Below are 17223 nucleotides of genomic sequence, written 5' to 3'. Positions count from 1 at the left end.
TCCCGGGCTTTTGGGAGTCGCACGCGGCCGTTTGGTTTGCTCAAGCGGCTTCTCTCTTCGCTCTGCGGAAAATTATGGAGGACACGACGCGCTACCACCACGTGGTCTCCGCGCTCAACGCCTCCGCCGCTGCCCGGGTCCTGAGCTTCCTACAGCACCCGCCGGACGCCGACAAATACGGCGCGCTCAAAGGCCTACTCCTCGGTGCGTTTGGACTCACGGAGACCGAACGCGCGCGACAACTACTCGACCTCCCGGAGCTGGGCGAGGCCCGTCCATCTGAACGCATGGACCACATGCTTGCTCTTCTCGGTGACCACAGCCCGGACTTCGTCTTCCGCGAGCTGTTCCTCCGGCGGCTACCCGGGCAGGTACGGTTAGCTTTGGCTAACTCGCCCATCACGGACCCTCGCGCCCTGGCCAAGGAGGCCGATAAATTTTTCTCGGCCAGGCGACACATCGGAGCGGTCACCTGGAACCCTGGGCCGACCGAGGCAACGCCGGGGACACCACCGGCCGAGTCCGCGCCACTGACGGCCGCTGCGACGCCCGAACCCGACGCGACCGCCGGAGCCTCCACCAGAGCGGACCATGTGCTATTACCACGCCAGGTTCGGGCAGAAGGCCAGAACGTGCCGCCCACCCATGCACTTTCGGCGGGTCGGGTAACGACCCGGCCGGCGCTCGCTGCCTGCCATGAGCGTCGGCCATTCAGGCAGCCTTCTGTTTATCACTGTCACAGAGTCCGGGTGGCGTTTTCTGTGTGACACCGGTGCGCAGCTGAGCGTGATACCTGCCTCGGTGCAGGACAAACAGGCCGCGCTGTGCGGCCCCGCCTTGGTCACCGCAAACGGCTCCTCCATCTGCACCTTCGGTTCGCGCAGCGTCGCATTCTGCTTCGGGGGCCAGCGCTTCAGGTGGGACTTCATCACGGCGAACGTGCCCATGGCCTTGCTGGGTGCAGATTTTCTTTGCGCGCATGGGCTTTTGGTCGACGTCAAACGGCGTCGGCTCATCAACGCGGAGACCTTCAGCTCGCTTGCTTGCTCATTGAGCGGCTCCGCTCCGACCAAGCTAGCCTGGGCGCTCCCGGCCGTGGACGATTTCACCCGCCTACTCGCCGAGTTTCCCGCCCTCACGCAGCCGACGTTTTCGGCCGTCGCCGTCAAGCACGGCGTCGAACACCACATCCCGACCACAGGTCCACCGGTCTACGCCAGGGCTCGTCACCTCGACCCGGCCAAACTCGCCGTGGCGAAGGTGGAAATCGACGCGCTGGAGTGATTGGGCATTGTGCGACGCTCGAATAGCGCGTGGGTCTCGCCCCTGCACATCATGCCCAAACCGGGTGGCGGATGGCGACCATGCAGCGATTACCGCCGCCTCAACGACGCCACCACCCCCGACCGGTACCCGATACCACACATACAGGACTTTTCCGCCCGTTTGGCGGGGCGGGTGATCTTCTCCAAGGTCGACCTTATTCGGGGCTACCACCAGGTACCTGTCCGGCCGGCCGACGTTCCGAAGATGGCTGTAATTACACCTTTTGGCCTCCGAGTTCCTCCGAATGCCGTTCGGCCTTAAGAACGCGGCCCAGGCCTTCCAGTGGCTGATGGACAGTGTGCTGAGCGACCTCACCTTTCTGTTCGTCTACCTGGATGACATTCTCATCGCTAGTACTTCCCAGGCGGAGCACCTCGTCCACCTGCGCACGCTTTTTGAGCGCCTCGGCCAGCACGGCCTTATCATCAACCCGGCGAAATGCCAGTTTGGCGTAACGGCCGTCGACTTCCTGGGGCACCGCATCACGAAGCGCGGGGCCGTCCCGCTGCCTACCAAGGTGGAGGCAGTCACAAGTTTCCCACGCCCCCGCTCCATCAAGGCCCTACAGAAATTTTTGGGGATGGTAAATTTTTACCACCGGTTCGTGCCTCGCGCCGCCCAACTCATGCGCCCCCTGTACGAAGCCCTCCGGGGCAAGCCGGCCAAGCACGACGTCGCCTGGACCACAGAGATGGACGCGGCGTTCACGGGCGCTAAGCTGGCCCTCGCCAACACGACCATGCTGGCACACCCGGCGCTCGACGCACCCATCGCCCTCACCACGGACGCTTCCGACTACGCGGTGGGCACCGTGCATGAACAGTGGGTGAACGGAGCTTGGCAACCGCTGGCCTTCTTCAGCCGGCAGCTTCGACCTAACGAGCGCAAGTATAGCGCTTTAGACCGCGAGCTCCTCGGCCTTTACCTGGCTGTTCGCCACTTCCGCCATCTTTTGGAGGGCCGCCCGTTCACGGCGTTTGTGGACCACAAACCCCTGGTCTTCGCCATGGCCAAGGTTACGGAGCCGTGGTCGGCCCGCCAGCAGCGCCACCTCTCCGCCGTGTCCGAATTTACGGCGGACATCCGGCACGTTGCGGGCAAGGACAACGCTGTGGCCGATTGCCTCTCCCGGTCCGGCGCGAACGCCGTCCACCTGGGTGTGGACTTCGCCCGCATGGTGGCCGACCAGACCGCCGACCCCACGGTGCAAGCCCTCCGGACAGCGGACACAGGCCTGCGGTTGGCTGACATCCCCTTCGAGGACACAGGCACAGTTCTCCTGTGTGACGTTTCCCTGGGCCAACCTCGCCCCATCGTGCCCACCGGATGGCAGCGGCACATCTTTGACGCCCTCCACGGCCTTTCCCACCCGGGCCGGAAAGCATCACAGAAGCTCGTGGCAGCGAAATTAGTCTGCCACGGGCTCCCTAAAGACGTCTGCGACTGGGCCAATGCCTGTGTCGCCTGCCAGCGCGCGAAGGTCCACCGGCACACCCAGGCCCCGTTGGCACCATTTGACGTGCCCGCGCGGCGCTTCCACCACGTCAATGTGGACCTGGTGGGACCCCTTCCCTCCTCGCGGGGCTTCACCCACCTCCTCACGATGGTGGACAGGACCACCAGGTGGCCGGAGGCCGTCCCGCTGGCATCAAAAACATCCGCCGATGTGGCGCAGGCCTTCGTTGGCACCTGGATTGCCCGTTTCGGCGCCTCCTCGGACATCTCCGACAGAGGCCCGCAATTCACCTCAGAGCTTTGGGGCGCGGTCGCCCAGGCCTTGGGGGTCAAGCTTCACCCCACCATGGCCTACCACCCCCAAGCCAACGGCTTGTGCGAGCGGTTCCACCGCTCGATGAAGGCCGCTCTCAGGGCGACGGTTGGGCCGACAGGCTCCCGTGGGTCCTATTGGGCCTCCGAACGGCCCCTAAAGAGGACCTCCAGGCTTCCACCACCGAGCTGGTCTACGGCCAGCCACTGCGCGTGCCGGGCGAATTCATCCCTGACGCCACCGGCCCCTGGTCCACGGCTCGCCAACGCTCGGTCCTCCAGGAGGCCGCCAGGAGATTTGCCCCCGTGCCCACGTCCCACCATGGCTGCCCCCAACCCCACGTCCCCCCAACACTTCGCACTGCGGAGTACGTTTTTAACCGGCACGACGCACACCGGGGACCGCTCCGGCCGCCGTACGATGGACCTTTCCGGGTCCTGAAGAGGGACGACAAGTCATTTATCATCGACATCGGCGGCAAACCGGACCGCATCTCCGTGGACCGCCTCAAGCCGGCCCATTTGGACCTCGACCAGCCTCCACGGTTGGCCCTTCCTCCACGACGGGGCCGTCCCCCGTCAACCAAGCCCCCCCCCGCCCGACCATCCGCCGCCACGCCACCTACCACCCCCACACGAATCACCAGGGGTCGTTTCGGCCGGGTCATCAGGACCGCCCTCAAGCTGACTCTCCCGGTGCATGTTAATTCTGGGGGGGCGCATGTAGCGGTTACCGGAAGCATGGCACAATTACCCTGCACCGGCCGATGACGCAACCGGCGAGCGGTCACTTGTCCGGACTCGCCCGGGCGTGTCCAGACTTGCCTTTTCCGGGCGAACGCTCGTCTTGCATACCACGCCCCGTTGAGAGGCGTGGCTCACCTATTTGCATACCATGCCCCGCCTGAGAGGCGTGGCTTTTTGTGTGTTGTTTGCCTTATAAATTGCCGCCCGTTCGATGGGCTGATTTAGTGCTTTTGAGTTCTTTCGTGTTGAGCTACAATAAATAGCTCGGTGAAACTTAGTTCCTGTGTCGTCCATTTTGTCTGGCTTATTCATGCGAGCACAGCTCCCACAAGACTATGCTTCCTCCTGTTCTTGCCTCGACATTTGACTGGCATTCAACACATGCTAAAGACAATACTATTTTTTAGCTTTCATAATTATGGAGTAAAATGACAAAGAGCTTTGCCAAATGCTCTAGCTTAGTTTGTGTTCTTGCTTTGTTTTCCGCTACCTCTTTCGGAAGGCATAAGCCAGCATAGTGTGTCGTTTTCAAATGGAGTTTTCATTAGGCCTTCACTGGGAATTATACTTGTTATTTTTACTCCCGCCAGGGAGTAATGCATTCGATCGTGTCCGTGTGTGTGTGTGTGCGTGTGTGTGTTTGTTAACAAGATATCTGGAAAAGTTCTGAACGGATTTGGATGAAAGTTGGTGGGATGATTGCCCTTGGGATAAGGACGAATTGATCAGTTTTTGGTGAAGCTCAGGATATTATTCCGGATCCAGGAATTTTTTGAAGGATTGTTTACCATTGGAAGATAGGGCTCTTTTTTTTTTAACATTATCTTCTATATATTCTATATTTAACATTGTGATATGAAAATAGTTTTCATATCTGTTGTAAATGTAGTTTAAACTCGTGGTTATGCGTTAGAGCGGTGTATTTTGTTAGCAGCGTTGTCTTCAAGGTTTTTTTTGTTTTTTTTCTAATAAAGACATATTCTGTCATTTTAAAACCACCAAAGTGTGTATTAGGTTTCCGCGTTTCATAAAATGTATCGTTTGATACGCATAATGCGTTAAAACTGTTTTTGTTTTTTGTTTTTTTTAAACCTCAGAAGAGATATCAACATATACTTCAGCGAATGTCAATCGCGGTGTCAGTATTTGATGAACTTATAAAGATTTAGGTGAGTTATAAGTGCAGGGGCGGATCCAGGGGGTGTGCGCCCCCACCCCCTTCGATCCAGGATGAGGGTGCAGGCGGTGCGAATCTGTTGAACTGTTGGACCAGGGAAGAACACAAGGAACTGCAGAAACTTCCAAGAATGCACGAAATGCCGTTTCTGAAGATCTTCTTTTTTTAAATTTCCTGGGGGAGGACCTCCAGAACCCCCCTTTATCCCCCTCCGCCCCCCCCCCCAGCGCTATAGTTTCATGCACCCCCGTCTTGAAATTCCTGGATCCGCCCCTGAAGTGTGACAAGCACGGGATTCTTCCCAGAAGAATGAGTGGTCGCATTAGCTTGTACGACTTAAAATGAGCGAGTTTTGTTTTGACGTTTGGGCCAGTTTTACGTGTTGTATCCCTAAGGAATGAAACGAACGTTTTTCCTGGCTTACAATTTTATTTGAAGTCACACATGCCTCAAAATACACTCACCTATATTAGGGACAGCCATAAAAATCCTGTTTATTCCTATTTAACCCATATATGGGGTTAATAGGGACTATAAGTTGCTTTTTTTTTTTAAAACAAGAGAACACTTTCAACCCAAATATCAACAAATCAGTATGGTTATCAATTTTCAGCGAAAAAGGTTTCCGAACTTTTTTTCAGTTTGTGTCCCTATTCACCTTGCTGTCCCTATTCACCCCATTTCACAGTATTCACCTGATTTCGATGTAACATGGTATAAATCATCTCCGCACGGTCCCTTCACAAGTTTGTTCAAACGATCGGTTAATTTACATATTTTGTGGGTCATCCAACAAGGGCAGTTGTTCCCTGGTTCTACCAGATGAGCGCAGGGGCATTGTTCCTATTTTTTTAATATAGAAATCACATCTCGTGGAAAAGTGGAATAGCAGCAGGAAAAGGGTTAATGGACAGAAAATGGGTAAAAGGAAAAAATGAGACAAGAATTATGGATGTATCACAGCATGAGGGGATTCATTGTAGGTTAAAAGGGAGGAAGGTCGGGGCTGTGTTTCAAAATGTATAGTAAAGCTTCGAGGTAGAAATGAAATAGACTATGAATGAGGTAGTGGTGGGCAGCAGACTGTAAATCATGAAAAGAAGATATGAGACAATGCAAACGGAAAGATAGCTCAACATGCAAGAAAAGAGGGGGATGAATGAATGGAGGTGAGCAATAAGCTTTGACAAGGAACAGTAACGATGTGAAGGATTCAGGTAGAATGTGGAGAAACAACATTAAGGTATAGGCAGCAAATGACTATGGTTTTTGGCCAAAACAGCTTGCCTGCCGTGAGCAAGAATCAAATTTCCTGTTCCATCATAGCAATGTCACTGAATGCTTTGACTGCATACTCTTGGGGATGGGGCTGGGAGGTTAGCGACAGAGGGGAAACATTGTAAACAACAGCATTGAGCCACAAGAGGAGGTCATTTCACATGACACTTCAGATGATGGCCTTGTACACCATAATAAGTGGAGGACAGCAGAGGGAAGACCTGGCCTGGTGGAGAATTCTGAGGTGGTGGCCAGCTTTTGAGGCCAGCATTAAGATGCTATCTCTCAACAAAGGTTATTGCCAAACCTCAGAACCTCCCTCAGAAACTTGAAAAACTGAATCTTTCCCAGAGGTTGACGATGAAAAATAAATTGCGGCCGCTCCAGAGAGTGGTCTTCTGCAAAGTAAAAATAGGGTTATTTCCTGTATTAGGAAAGTTCCAGGTAAATGATGTTGCTTATTTTCTCAAAGTCAGCTAAGAGCAATGCTGTCACAGCCTGCATAGTTAGTGGAGTGGTGAGGTATTATCCTCCAGAGAGTTGTCTTCTGCAAAGTGATACAAAAGATGTTCCATTGATTTAAGTGAAGTACATCAAGGATGGGTCCCAGAACTCGACTCTGAGCAATACCAGCCTCAAAAGGCGTGGCATGGAAGAGGATACCTTTCCAGGCAACCTGTTGCTTGTGAGCATGAAGGAAATCTAGTACTCAGATTCTGAGGATACCTGACGGATAGAGTAGGCTGAGAAGATGTAAAGCTGGACGGGGTGCCAGACAACATCAAAAACATGGAAGATGTTCAATGAGATATCCCTGACTTTTTGTTGAACATTGAGGGTATCCACGCATTGCTGACATAACAAAGCAGCATGTTCAGGCCAACGTATGATTGGAGACCAGAAAGTAAGAAAAGAGATTAATCTTAAGGTATGCTGCAATGATCAATTATATTATTTTGCTTATGATGAGAAGAAGACTGAAGTATGTAATATTTGCATAGTTCCTATGAATTTAGGTAACATTGGCAACTACACTGGAGAGGTACAGGAAGAGAGGGATCAGTGGTCAGTGCCCTTTCTATACAGAGTTAAGGTACTCTGACTTCATGTGAATAGTGCCCATCGAGATTGTGCATCAACAATGAAGGAACATGTATTTTCTACGAAGTTTAGGCTCATGGAAGAGCGAGGAAACATACAACTCCAACAGTGGGGTAGCTGGGCAGCAAGCAGGTGAATGAGCAAGCAGGTGAATGAGCAAACAGGGAAAGAGAAAGGAGAGGAAACATAGCAACAGACCCGACGGGCCACAAGAGCATGCAGCCGTGAATAAGGATACATTAGCCAAGACAGAAACATGTGAAGGCACTCAACGAGACGCACAAATACATGTCAACAAATTTACATGAACAATCAACAAAAACTGTTAAACAAGAAATATCGGGAGAGATATCCTCAGCTTTCAAAGATGGTTTCTCAGAGCAGGGAAGATGGTGGCCATGAAGGAACCTGGAAATTGACTAATACCACCAGGTTTTTGTGGATGATGAGATAATTCTGAGTTTGGACCTCGTGTGAGCCTGATGCGTCGTTTTGGCATGTCCGATACATACAGAATGGCTGCAGATTTTACGGAGAGACTGCGGACTTAAGTCTCAGAATATATGGGTGATTTCGATATTACGACATTAACGACATAATATCATAATTACCCTCGCCAGAAGGTATTGCATTTGGGTCCATTGATCATTTGCGAAATTGAAGATTCCCAAGTATATTGGTTGGTCTGCTCTGTTATTCTGTCTGTCTCGTATGTCAACCGCTTACAGGTCACAATTCTCCACCGATCTTCACGAAACTTAACCACATTGTAGGGATAGTCAAATGCTAGAAATCTATTGTTTTGAGATCAAAATATCGAAGGTCAAGGTAGCATAAAATCGCCCATCCAATTGACTTGAAATTTGAATATTGGGTCACTGAATTGGTTCACAAATCAAAATGAAAAAGCATATTGCTTTTGAGGTCCAAAGGGCAAGGGCACAGCGACTGATTTTACAAGTACCGGTTTATAACCACTTGTTTGTCTGTCTGTCTGTTTGTCCACACACAATATGCTAACATAAGCCACAAATGCTACCTGGTGGTAGCCAGTATTACACGTTAGATTTTTCCAACCGAGTACCTCTATAAAGTATTGTCGCGTTCCCGGGGTGAACACCCTTGGAGACGGATAGTCGAACGAGCTTTACAATCCGAGGCGCTGAGTCAACGATGGCGGACCTTCTTTATATGCGCTGGGGAGGGCAGCGGGGGGTAACGAAGCTCTCACCTTCACAGACCCCACTGGACGTCTTCGACCCTGCGATAGTTATTTCAACCGACATGGAATTATAATGTAAAAATACCGGCTTTATTGAAAGAAATGCCGGTAACAAAAGAATGCACGGTAAACTAAAATTATTAATCGAGGGACCCTCTATACGGACTTGTATACAACACAAGGGGAATAATAACTGGAAAACAATGCGTGTGTTGGTGTACTTAGCTCTGAGCGGCTCTTGAACCCCGTCAGTCCGCGAACGGGATCCGGAGGTCCATGCGCGGGAAATGCACTCGCCCTGGCGCGAAGTCCATGGGCGGTAGGCAGGCCTTAGCATGCCGTTCGTTCACTCCAGTCGCACTCGTCCTCGCCGTCTGCTTCACACAACACCCAGACAACATACAACCAGCACCAATGGGCCAAGGAAAGGACAATGCAGTCGCTCGAACAAATGAAAGCCAGGGACCACAAAGACAAAATGCGCGACTGCGTCAGCGTTTCACAAACACCAGGAAGCGAGAAGGTGTGGTGTGCGAATGCCACTGTCAAGAGTGAGCCCGAACTCCAACCACACACAACGAGGACCCAACGCAATAGAGCACCGTTTATGTGACCGTTTGCTTGCAATGTCCCTGGCGCAAGAGCTAAAATGTCCACGTCTGCTTGCCACCAAATCCAGGACCCAAGAGGAGAAAATGTGGGGACTCAAGTCTTTTATTCTCAAGGCCCTGACGTCATCCGACAATCCCCATGCATGCTCCTATCAGCGGGTCCCTCTCATCGCTCGACAATACTGGACCAATCACTGCTCTTCAGGGCATGGCCTCACGGACCTGCCAGCTTGATGTTGCGATGTGGCAGTTGGTGGCGCCAGCGTTATTGCTCAATGTCCTGTTCCGGTTGGTTTTATTTAATGTTATTTGTTAGCTGTGGAGTGCATGGCGGGTGTGTTGTGTGTCATAAAGAACAAGGGGAAAAAGTACAGAGGGCATTTACATACAGGGAATTTACCATTATTCCCTAACTATTTAACATAACCCCACCCCTCGTCATGGGGACAAAGATGCACTTTTACACAACATCCAGTCTAATGGATCCATACTTATGGTACATGGGGGTTCTTCTTCTTCACGACAGTCGGAGCACGCCACCTATACAATTCTACCTGGACTAAGGTATTGCATTGGCTACCCCCCTCACCCCCCCCCCCCCATAAACGTAACAGTATGTACAATTATAATGTGAGTACATCTGTAAAGATGTACTATTACAATGCGAGCACACATATAAAGTGCGCACTATTACAGTGCGAGCACATCTATGAGGTACGTATTATTAGAATGTGAGTAGATCTATAAAAGATGCGCTATTTAGAATGTGAGTACACGTATTAATAATGTGAGTGCATCTATAAGGTACGTAGTATTAGCACGTGCATACATCTAGAATGTAAAGAACATGACCACAGAACAGAACAAAAAACATACAATTTAACATGAATCTATACAAGCTATAAGTATAATATAAAAGGAGCTCTGTCTCGGCATGCCTAAGTGCATGCATGTGTCCGTCTGTCCATCAACAATTGTCCTATAGAGGATTTATACCCTGTACGTATTGTTACTTTTGTGGGGGGTGGGCATGGAATACCTTCAGAAAGTTCAGAATGTGTAGGTTTAGAATGCTCCGTATGCCGCGGAGCCATCTCGATGTACATAAGTAAGCCGTTTGTCCACCTGGGTAAGAGCATTTGCATGTTGCCATAAGGGGCGGGGCTTTGTGCTAATTAATTCTAGGCCTTAAAGTGTAATTTGCGTCTTGTGGTCTTCCCTTCGGTTTTATTACATTTGGCCAGCCAGGAAATTTAGGGCTCAGTAAAACAACAATAGTGCTGTAATGGGACTTATGCACTCACAACACCATCAGGGTGGACAAAAACAGCATTTTCCGATCGGCAAGGAAACCCCGACGTCATCCGAACATTCCCGAATGACGACTAGACTTCGCCACCTGACGACTCGTGACAGGTAGGTCATGCCCTGAGCTTCGTGACTGGTTAAAAAGCCATGGAGTGATGAACAGACCTGGGTGATTGGACAGTGTGACGTCAGCGGTCAACATTCGAGAACTGGAGGGAAAAAGACGCTCTCTCGCCATCTTGGTCTCTCTCTTTGTCCTGGCATTCGTTGGAGGCGGTCGCATTCTCTCTCTTTTGTGCTGGCATTCGTTAAAGGCGGCCACATTCGGGACCTGGTTCTGGCTTCGCGTGAGGGAACGGCTGCGTTTTCTTGCCCGTGTGCGTTAGTGGGGTGATTTCGGAGCCTTTGTAAACTGTTGGCACTGTCGAGGAGGAGCTTGGCGCGGCCGTCGAAGAGGAGTAATAAAGCGACAGTTTGGGTAACTCATGGCGTCTCCGGCGGAGTGGAGAGCGAAAGGAGACCGTCTGCATGGATTGCCCCACGTTAGTGGCGCAGCGAAGGAGTGACTCGGCGCCATCTTGATCCCGTCGACGCTCGGGACATTTGCCGACCTACGGCACCCGCTCAATGACCACCAGGCACCCAAACGTCCTCGTACCAACTCAAAGCTGAGTGCCGGCCGATTATAAGCGTATTTTATTTTCTTTTATAATTCCTTTGTCTGTATATGAGTTGGAGCGGAGGATCCTCAACCTAGGAATTTTAGTTTACCTCACCTTTCATCGTCTTTTACATTACTGCAAATAAATTTATATTTGTTGAATTTCACTTGTGTGTCTTGTTTCGTTTCTTTGTTTGTGGGTTCGGATTAACCCAGTGTCGGCCGTCCGATCAGGTAAGGCTTCGGGCTTTCCTGTGCACGTGAAAAGATAATCCCGCCAAGGTTCGAAATACGCCTCAGAGTTAAAGCTCGTTTCGGTCATTCATCCTCTTGGGGTGTTAACCATCTTTTTATCAATTCAGATCGCCATCTTTTTATCAATCAGGTACGAGGCAATCTGCAAACAATATGATTTAGTTGAGTAAGGTGAGGATAGAGGGGCTTAAAACAAAAACTCTGGCTATTCATCTTCTTCTTCATTTATAATTATGGTGAGTCTCATTCAATCCCGTTTCTCATATCAATTCGATTTAGAAAATGCTTGCTTTCAACATTTCCATTTTATTCATACAACAGTAATATATATCACCCTATCAAACAGTATTGCTCATTATACACCACCTTTTAAAGCATCACACAGCAGGTCACTCTACTTGCAACACAGGTGAGAAAACGATACGAACAAAAAAGTAGCTGATGTGTCATTAATTTATTCGCACGATTTTTAAAGGGTGAAAGTTCTTTTTTTTTTTTCTCTCTGAAAACCTGTCGGTCAAAACACTATATCATCTATTTATTACATAAGCAAAATTGCAGAATTTCCCTCTTCCCCTCTGCACTGTATTCTCTATACATGAGTGGTGGCGGTCTGATGTGACATGGTGCTTCACGGAGGGCAGGACGCACATGATCTCAAAAATTCCTCTCACGTGCATACGTAAATTTATCTCCACATCTATAAGATTGGTATTCCCGTCAACAAAGCGATGGGTCGTATGTTCTAGTAAAACCGAAAAGATCTGTTTGACCTCTGTATGAAAATAACCTTACGTCGTCAATGCATTGTCTACACACCACAAACACACCAGCACAGAAACACCACACAAAATACACCACACCAAACCACACAAAAACAAGTCCTGGTGACGGTCTGCAGTCTCTGATTGCTCTTTATAGTTGTTGTTGTCATTATTTCAACACCCATGTATGTTAGGGACAGTGGACATTATACATAAGGCCAAATCCTGAAGACCTGTAAATATTGGCTGCAAAATTTACAAATCATGAAATGATTGATCGTTTCAGAATAGACTGATTGCTTCTAAATAAAAGTTGTTTGTGTCTTTTAATTTATTTGCGTTTAGCCATTATTATCTAAGTTTGTTTTGTTTGAATGAAGTGTGTGGTTACAGCTGTAAATGTGAGGAATTATATGACACCTGCAGACTTTGTAGCACTGTAGCAGTGCCTGTTGAAATAGCAGAGCTGTCAAGCCAACCAAGTATGCGGGTGGTTTGTTGCAAATTGCAGGGCGGTGGGAAGTGCTTGCATGGTGAGCGGTGATGCTTCACCTCCAGAGGTAGAGGTGACACACTACCCTCAACAGGCCAACAACATCCAGCAGGCTGAGGTGAGGACATGAGGAAACGGATGACTCGAGCTTATCTGAACACAATTTGATGTTTGTCATTGAAGAATTGTTCTCGTTTGCAAAATGTTTTTTTCGGCTTGCAGATTTAAGTGGTAAAAGTTCTACAAAAACATGAAGGCAACAGATTTGTTCGCATCTATTAGTTTGAACAAGAAACTGTCAACTTGTTTTGTCTGTCCCTTGATTTATGTCACCAATGGTTGACATTGGCATTTAACAACAATTAAATTTCTGCAGTCAGTGATGCCAATCAGCATCTCCTCTGTTAGTCTGGTCAGGGAAGCAATTTGACATTCAAGAAGGGCACTGGCACACAACTTTATTTCTCAAAGCCAAACATCTTCACTGCATATATTGTGTGCATTCATATCCTTTCCATTTCAAAGAAGGGTCCCTTACGTATCTAATACTGTCCACGAAACATGTTCAAGACTCTATAAATAAAGATGTAATATGCGTTGAATTCAATATATTCAATGTACGTAGAATGAAAGAAAAGTCCATTGATCTGTGAAAGATGAACTACTGATTTGCAGGGACACCTCAGAATACCATAATGCATGCACACTTTATAGCACATCATAGAACACACTATATAGCAGTGAAGCTGGAGTTAATGTCCACAAGCAAATGCAGATGGACAAGACACGGCTAATCATTCCCTCTGAAAGAATGACATGCTTCATGATGCAACAAAGCCTGCAAAGCAATAGGGCAACGGTTCATATTTGGATCCTATTATGTCAGGAATAAAGCCCAGGTGACACAGTTAAAGGGAAGAATGCTACATTTTTGCTATACTCTCAGTCCACATCGATCCAAATCGATAAAAGGGGGGAGTTGGGGAAACGATAAAAGGGCAACGATGTGGACTGATACTCTCAGTCCACATCAATCCAAATGGATAAATAAACTTTTCAAGACCTCAACAGACACTTGTATGATTTTATGAACTAGCAACGGTACCCGCCCTATGGGCGGGGCTTCAATTGGGAGGCCCAAATGAAAAGGCAAAATATCAGAAATTGAAGGCTTTTTAAATTTTAAACGATTCATGTAAACATCCGTTCAATCATATCACACGCAAATCATCAAAATCTAAAGAGTACATGGCGCCCATTTTGAAAAAAAGATTGAATTCTGCAAAACGGAAGCGGCCGCTACACGTCTTTCTCAGTCGCACGTTTATGTGTGAAGAGTGCGTGCCGAATCTGCAACACGGAAGCGGCCGCTACACCTGTTTCTCAGTCGCTTTGCACACGCTGCCATGTTACTTCGGAGCCACACGTTTATATCGGAAGAGTTCGTTAGGAGTCGATCTACTCTCTCCTGGTACGTAGAATAAACAGTATTTGTAGAATTTGAACAAAAGCCACATCACTGTTCATATCGGTAAATATTATTCCATCGTTTGGAAAAACTGGAAAATTGGAAAACCTGAAAAAATTGGAAAAACAATACAGCCTATTTTACTCCCAGGGGTCCCAGGAATACCCACCCAAAATATCGTTGCGATCGGTTGAGCGGTTTTTGCAGTACCTTCAAACGGATGGACGGACATTTGGTGAATTATGCAGACTTGGCATTTAATATGGATTTTTTTTTCTTTCTTGAATTGGGTTTACCATGTCACTGATTGTCTGTCGCAGCAAGAAGTCAACAACAGGATTATATCACAGGTGGCGTGGCAAAATGTACGACAGGTGCATTTTACGATTGGCTTCACAGTCGGGTTTGCAAGGGTTGTTGCGTTCTGTATTTGTGGAAAACAACTGCTGCACGTCTCCAAAAGTTATTGCCGCTTCCTCTGGAGATGGTCCGTCAACTCGACAATGCTGTTTGTCATGGAGTGGTGGCTTTACGAAATTCCGGCATGAAACAGCGTGCTATTGCTCGGCAGTATGGCATCACTCAAGGTCAGGTGTCAAAGATCCTGAAACGAAATGCTCAGAGGGGTGTCCCTACTCCAAGACCAAGGCCAGGACATCCCCGCAGAACCACAAGGAGGGATGATCGCCAGCTGCACCGGTTAGTCTGCAATGGCCGTACCAAGTCAGCTAATCGGCTTAGGGCTGAGTGGCAGCAACTGACAAATGTGCCTGTATCCAGAAGGCTAGTCGACCAACGACTGGTTCAAGCAGGCTATCGTGCCAGGCGTCCCCTGAGAAAGCCACACCTGACCAGACAACACCGCCAGCGCCGATTGCAGTGGGCCAGAGAGCACAGTCAATGGCAGCCAGGACACTGGAATCACCTGATCTTCAGTGACGAGTCTAGATTTCTGGTCTATCGTCAAGATGGCCGCGTCCGAGTGCGCAGACAAGTGCATGAAGCCTATAACAAAGATTGTATAGTGCCAAGAGTCCAAGCTGGAGGTGGTGGGGGTGACCGTTTGGGCTGCTTTTCATGCAGGGGGCAAAACTGACCTGGTTGTTCTGAATGGAAACCTGAACCAGTTCAAGTACAGGGCCATTCTGGAAGAAACATTGCTTCCATTTGCTCGTGCAGCCTTTCGAGGAAACTTTGTGTTCCAAGATGACAATGCACGGCCTCATTGTGCTCGCATGATCCAACACTTTCTTGCTGACCGTGGTGTTGAGCATATGGAGTGGCTTGCCATGTCCCCGGATATGAATCCGATAGAGAACTTGTGGGCAGAATTAACGCGTCAAATCGACCACTTGGACCAGCAGCCGACCTCTGTGCGTGAATTGCAGCAGACTATTGTCACTGCATGGCAAGCGATTCCTGTCCAAACCTTGGCAAATCTCGTGAACAGCATGCCTCGACGTGTACGTGCTCTCCTGAATGCTCGTGGGGGTTACACGAAGTACTGAACTGTAATTTTACTGTCCGTAATCCCAGTCGTAATTTAACTTTTGTTTTTGTTAAAAAAAATTTTGGCTAATGTGCAAAATAAAGAGATACTTCTGGAAAACGCACAGAAGTTTAACACAGTACTGTACGTGAATTGAATTCGATATCAGTTTACATCACTTTCAAGGATCAATTTATTTGCTTCGAAATGTCAAATGTGGTTTTTGTTTCTTTTAAAGGTCACATTAACAAAATCTAGAATAATTTCAACATAATTCCAATGAACTTTAGGTTCTAAGACATCTTGAAAAGTAAGTTCACCCCCACAAAAAAAAATTCCATATTAAATGCCAAGTCTGTAGCAAAGATTAAAGAGAAGCAGGTTTCGTAAATGGCAGCCATAAGCTAGAACGTATGAAATTATTAAATAACCATTATTTTTTTACCGGCATATATTTTAATATAATGTCGAGGCTCATGGAAGAGCTTTAACATATAACGGATTAGGATGTAACTGGCCAAAACTGGCACGGCACTCGGTAGATCGCATACCTACCTTCTGCCAGGCTGAACAGTTTACGTTTTCTATCCCACTGATAGGCCGGATCTGGATTCGGACCTGAACCAAAATCGAATTGGCTTGTTCTTGTCACCTACCCAACCCGTCCACCACGTTTTGTCATAATTCGTCCACATTGTTTTTAAATATCATGATATATATCGTTGTTGGGACCCATCTCTCAATATCATCCCATCCCCATCTCATCCCCATCCCCCGAATGGTGAAGAATCACTTTTAAAATTCTCGTATCCGTATCCGGATCTTCACCAAAATCGAATCAATTCGTCATTTTCACACACCCAACATATCCACCAAATTTAGTCTGAATCCATATAATTTTTTGAGATACCCTGCTCAGATGCAAACAAACAAACAAACAGACAGACAGACAGACAAGCTGGGGTGAAAACATAACCTCCGTCGACCTTCGGTGATGGATGTAAATGTGGCGGAGGTAATAAACAGGAGAAAGAGAAGGGGGAAATGCTCCAACTTTTAGAATGAGGGACAAATGAGGGATGAGGGACAAAATAGAGGGAGACTTAGAGAAATAAGGTATGTGGTGAAGAATGAGGGCTAAGGAGAATACACTAGATAAACAAGATGGATATAGCCGCAAAATGTCGGGAAGAAAAACTGGAAACTTGGAAGAAGGTGGGCTTGGGGAAGGTAAAAAGGGAGTATAAGAGATCATGGTTTTGGGTGGGGGTGATCTGAGATGGTGGTGAACAGCTGTGTGAAAGACATGGAGGAAAGAATAAGGTTGAAGATACTGAAAAGGTGGTTCCACTGGTGGGAAAAGGATGAATGAATGAATGGAGGTGAGCAGTGATTCTGGATTTTATGAGAGTAAAGGAGGCGATAGGAGACAGAGAGAGCACCGAGCTGTTTGCGATGTGAAAGTGATCGGCCCAGATACTTGCAGTTTCATCACGGGAGTTTCCAATGATCTTGAGTGCCTTGGTTTCCATGACGTCAAGCTGAGCAACGTGTGA

At 48.4% G+C, this 17223-nt stretch overlaps 1 protein-coding gene across 1 annotated transcript in view; it reads left to right on the top strand.

The window, feature by feature from the left end:
• Window positions 1–17223, top strand: part of LOC137420805 (A disintegrin and metalloproteinase with thrombospondin motifs 17) — a gene marked incomplete at its 3' end in the record, with an annotated part of 54741 nt that overhangs the window by 17806 nt on the left and 19712 nt on the right. Inside the window, exon 3 of the mRNA XM_078769273.1 lies at window positions 12729–12828. Coding sequence (XP_078625399.1) covers window positions 12729–12828 — 100 coding nt within the window. The remainder of the gene's footprint in view (window positions 1–12728; window positions 12829–17223) is intronic.

The sequence above is a fragment of the Myxine glutinosa genome, unplaced genomic scaffold (assembly GCF_964187855.1).
Source record: "Myxine glutinosa unplaced genomic scaffold, kmMyxGlut1.1 SCAFFOLD_1896, whole genome shotgun sequence".
Taxonomy (NCBI): domain Eukaryota; kingdom Metazoa; phylum Chordata; class Myxini; order Myxiniformes; family Myxinidae; genus Myxine; species Myxine glutinosa.
The sequence above is the reverse complement of the archived record's forward strand: the minus strand, read 5'-3'. Positions and strand labels throughout refer to the sequence as shown.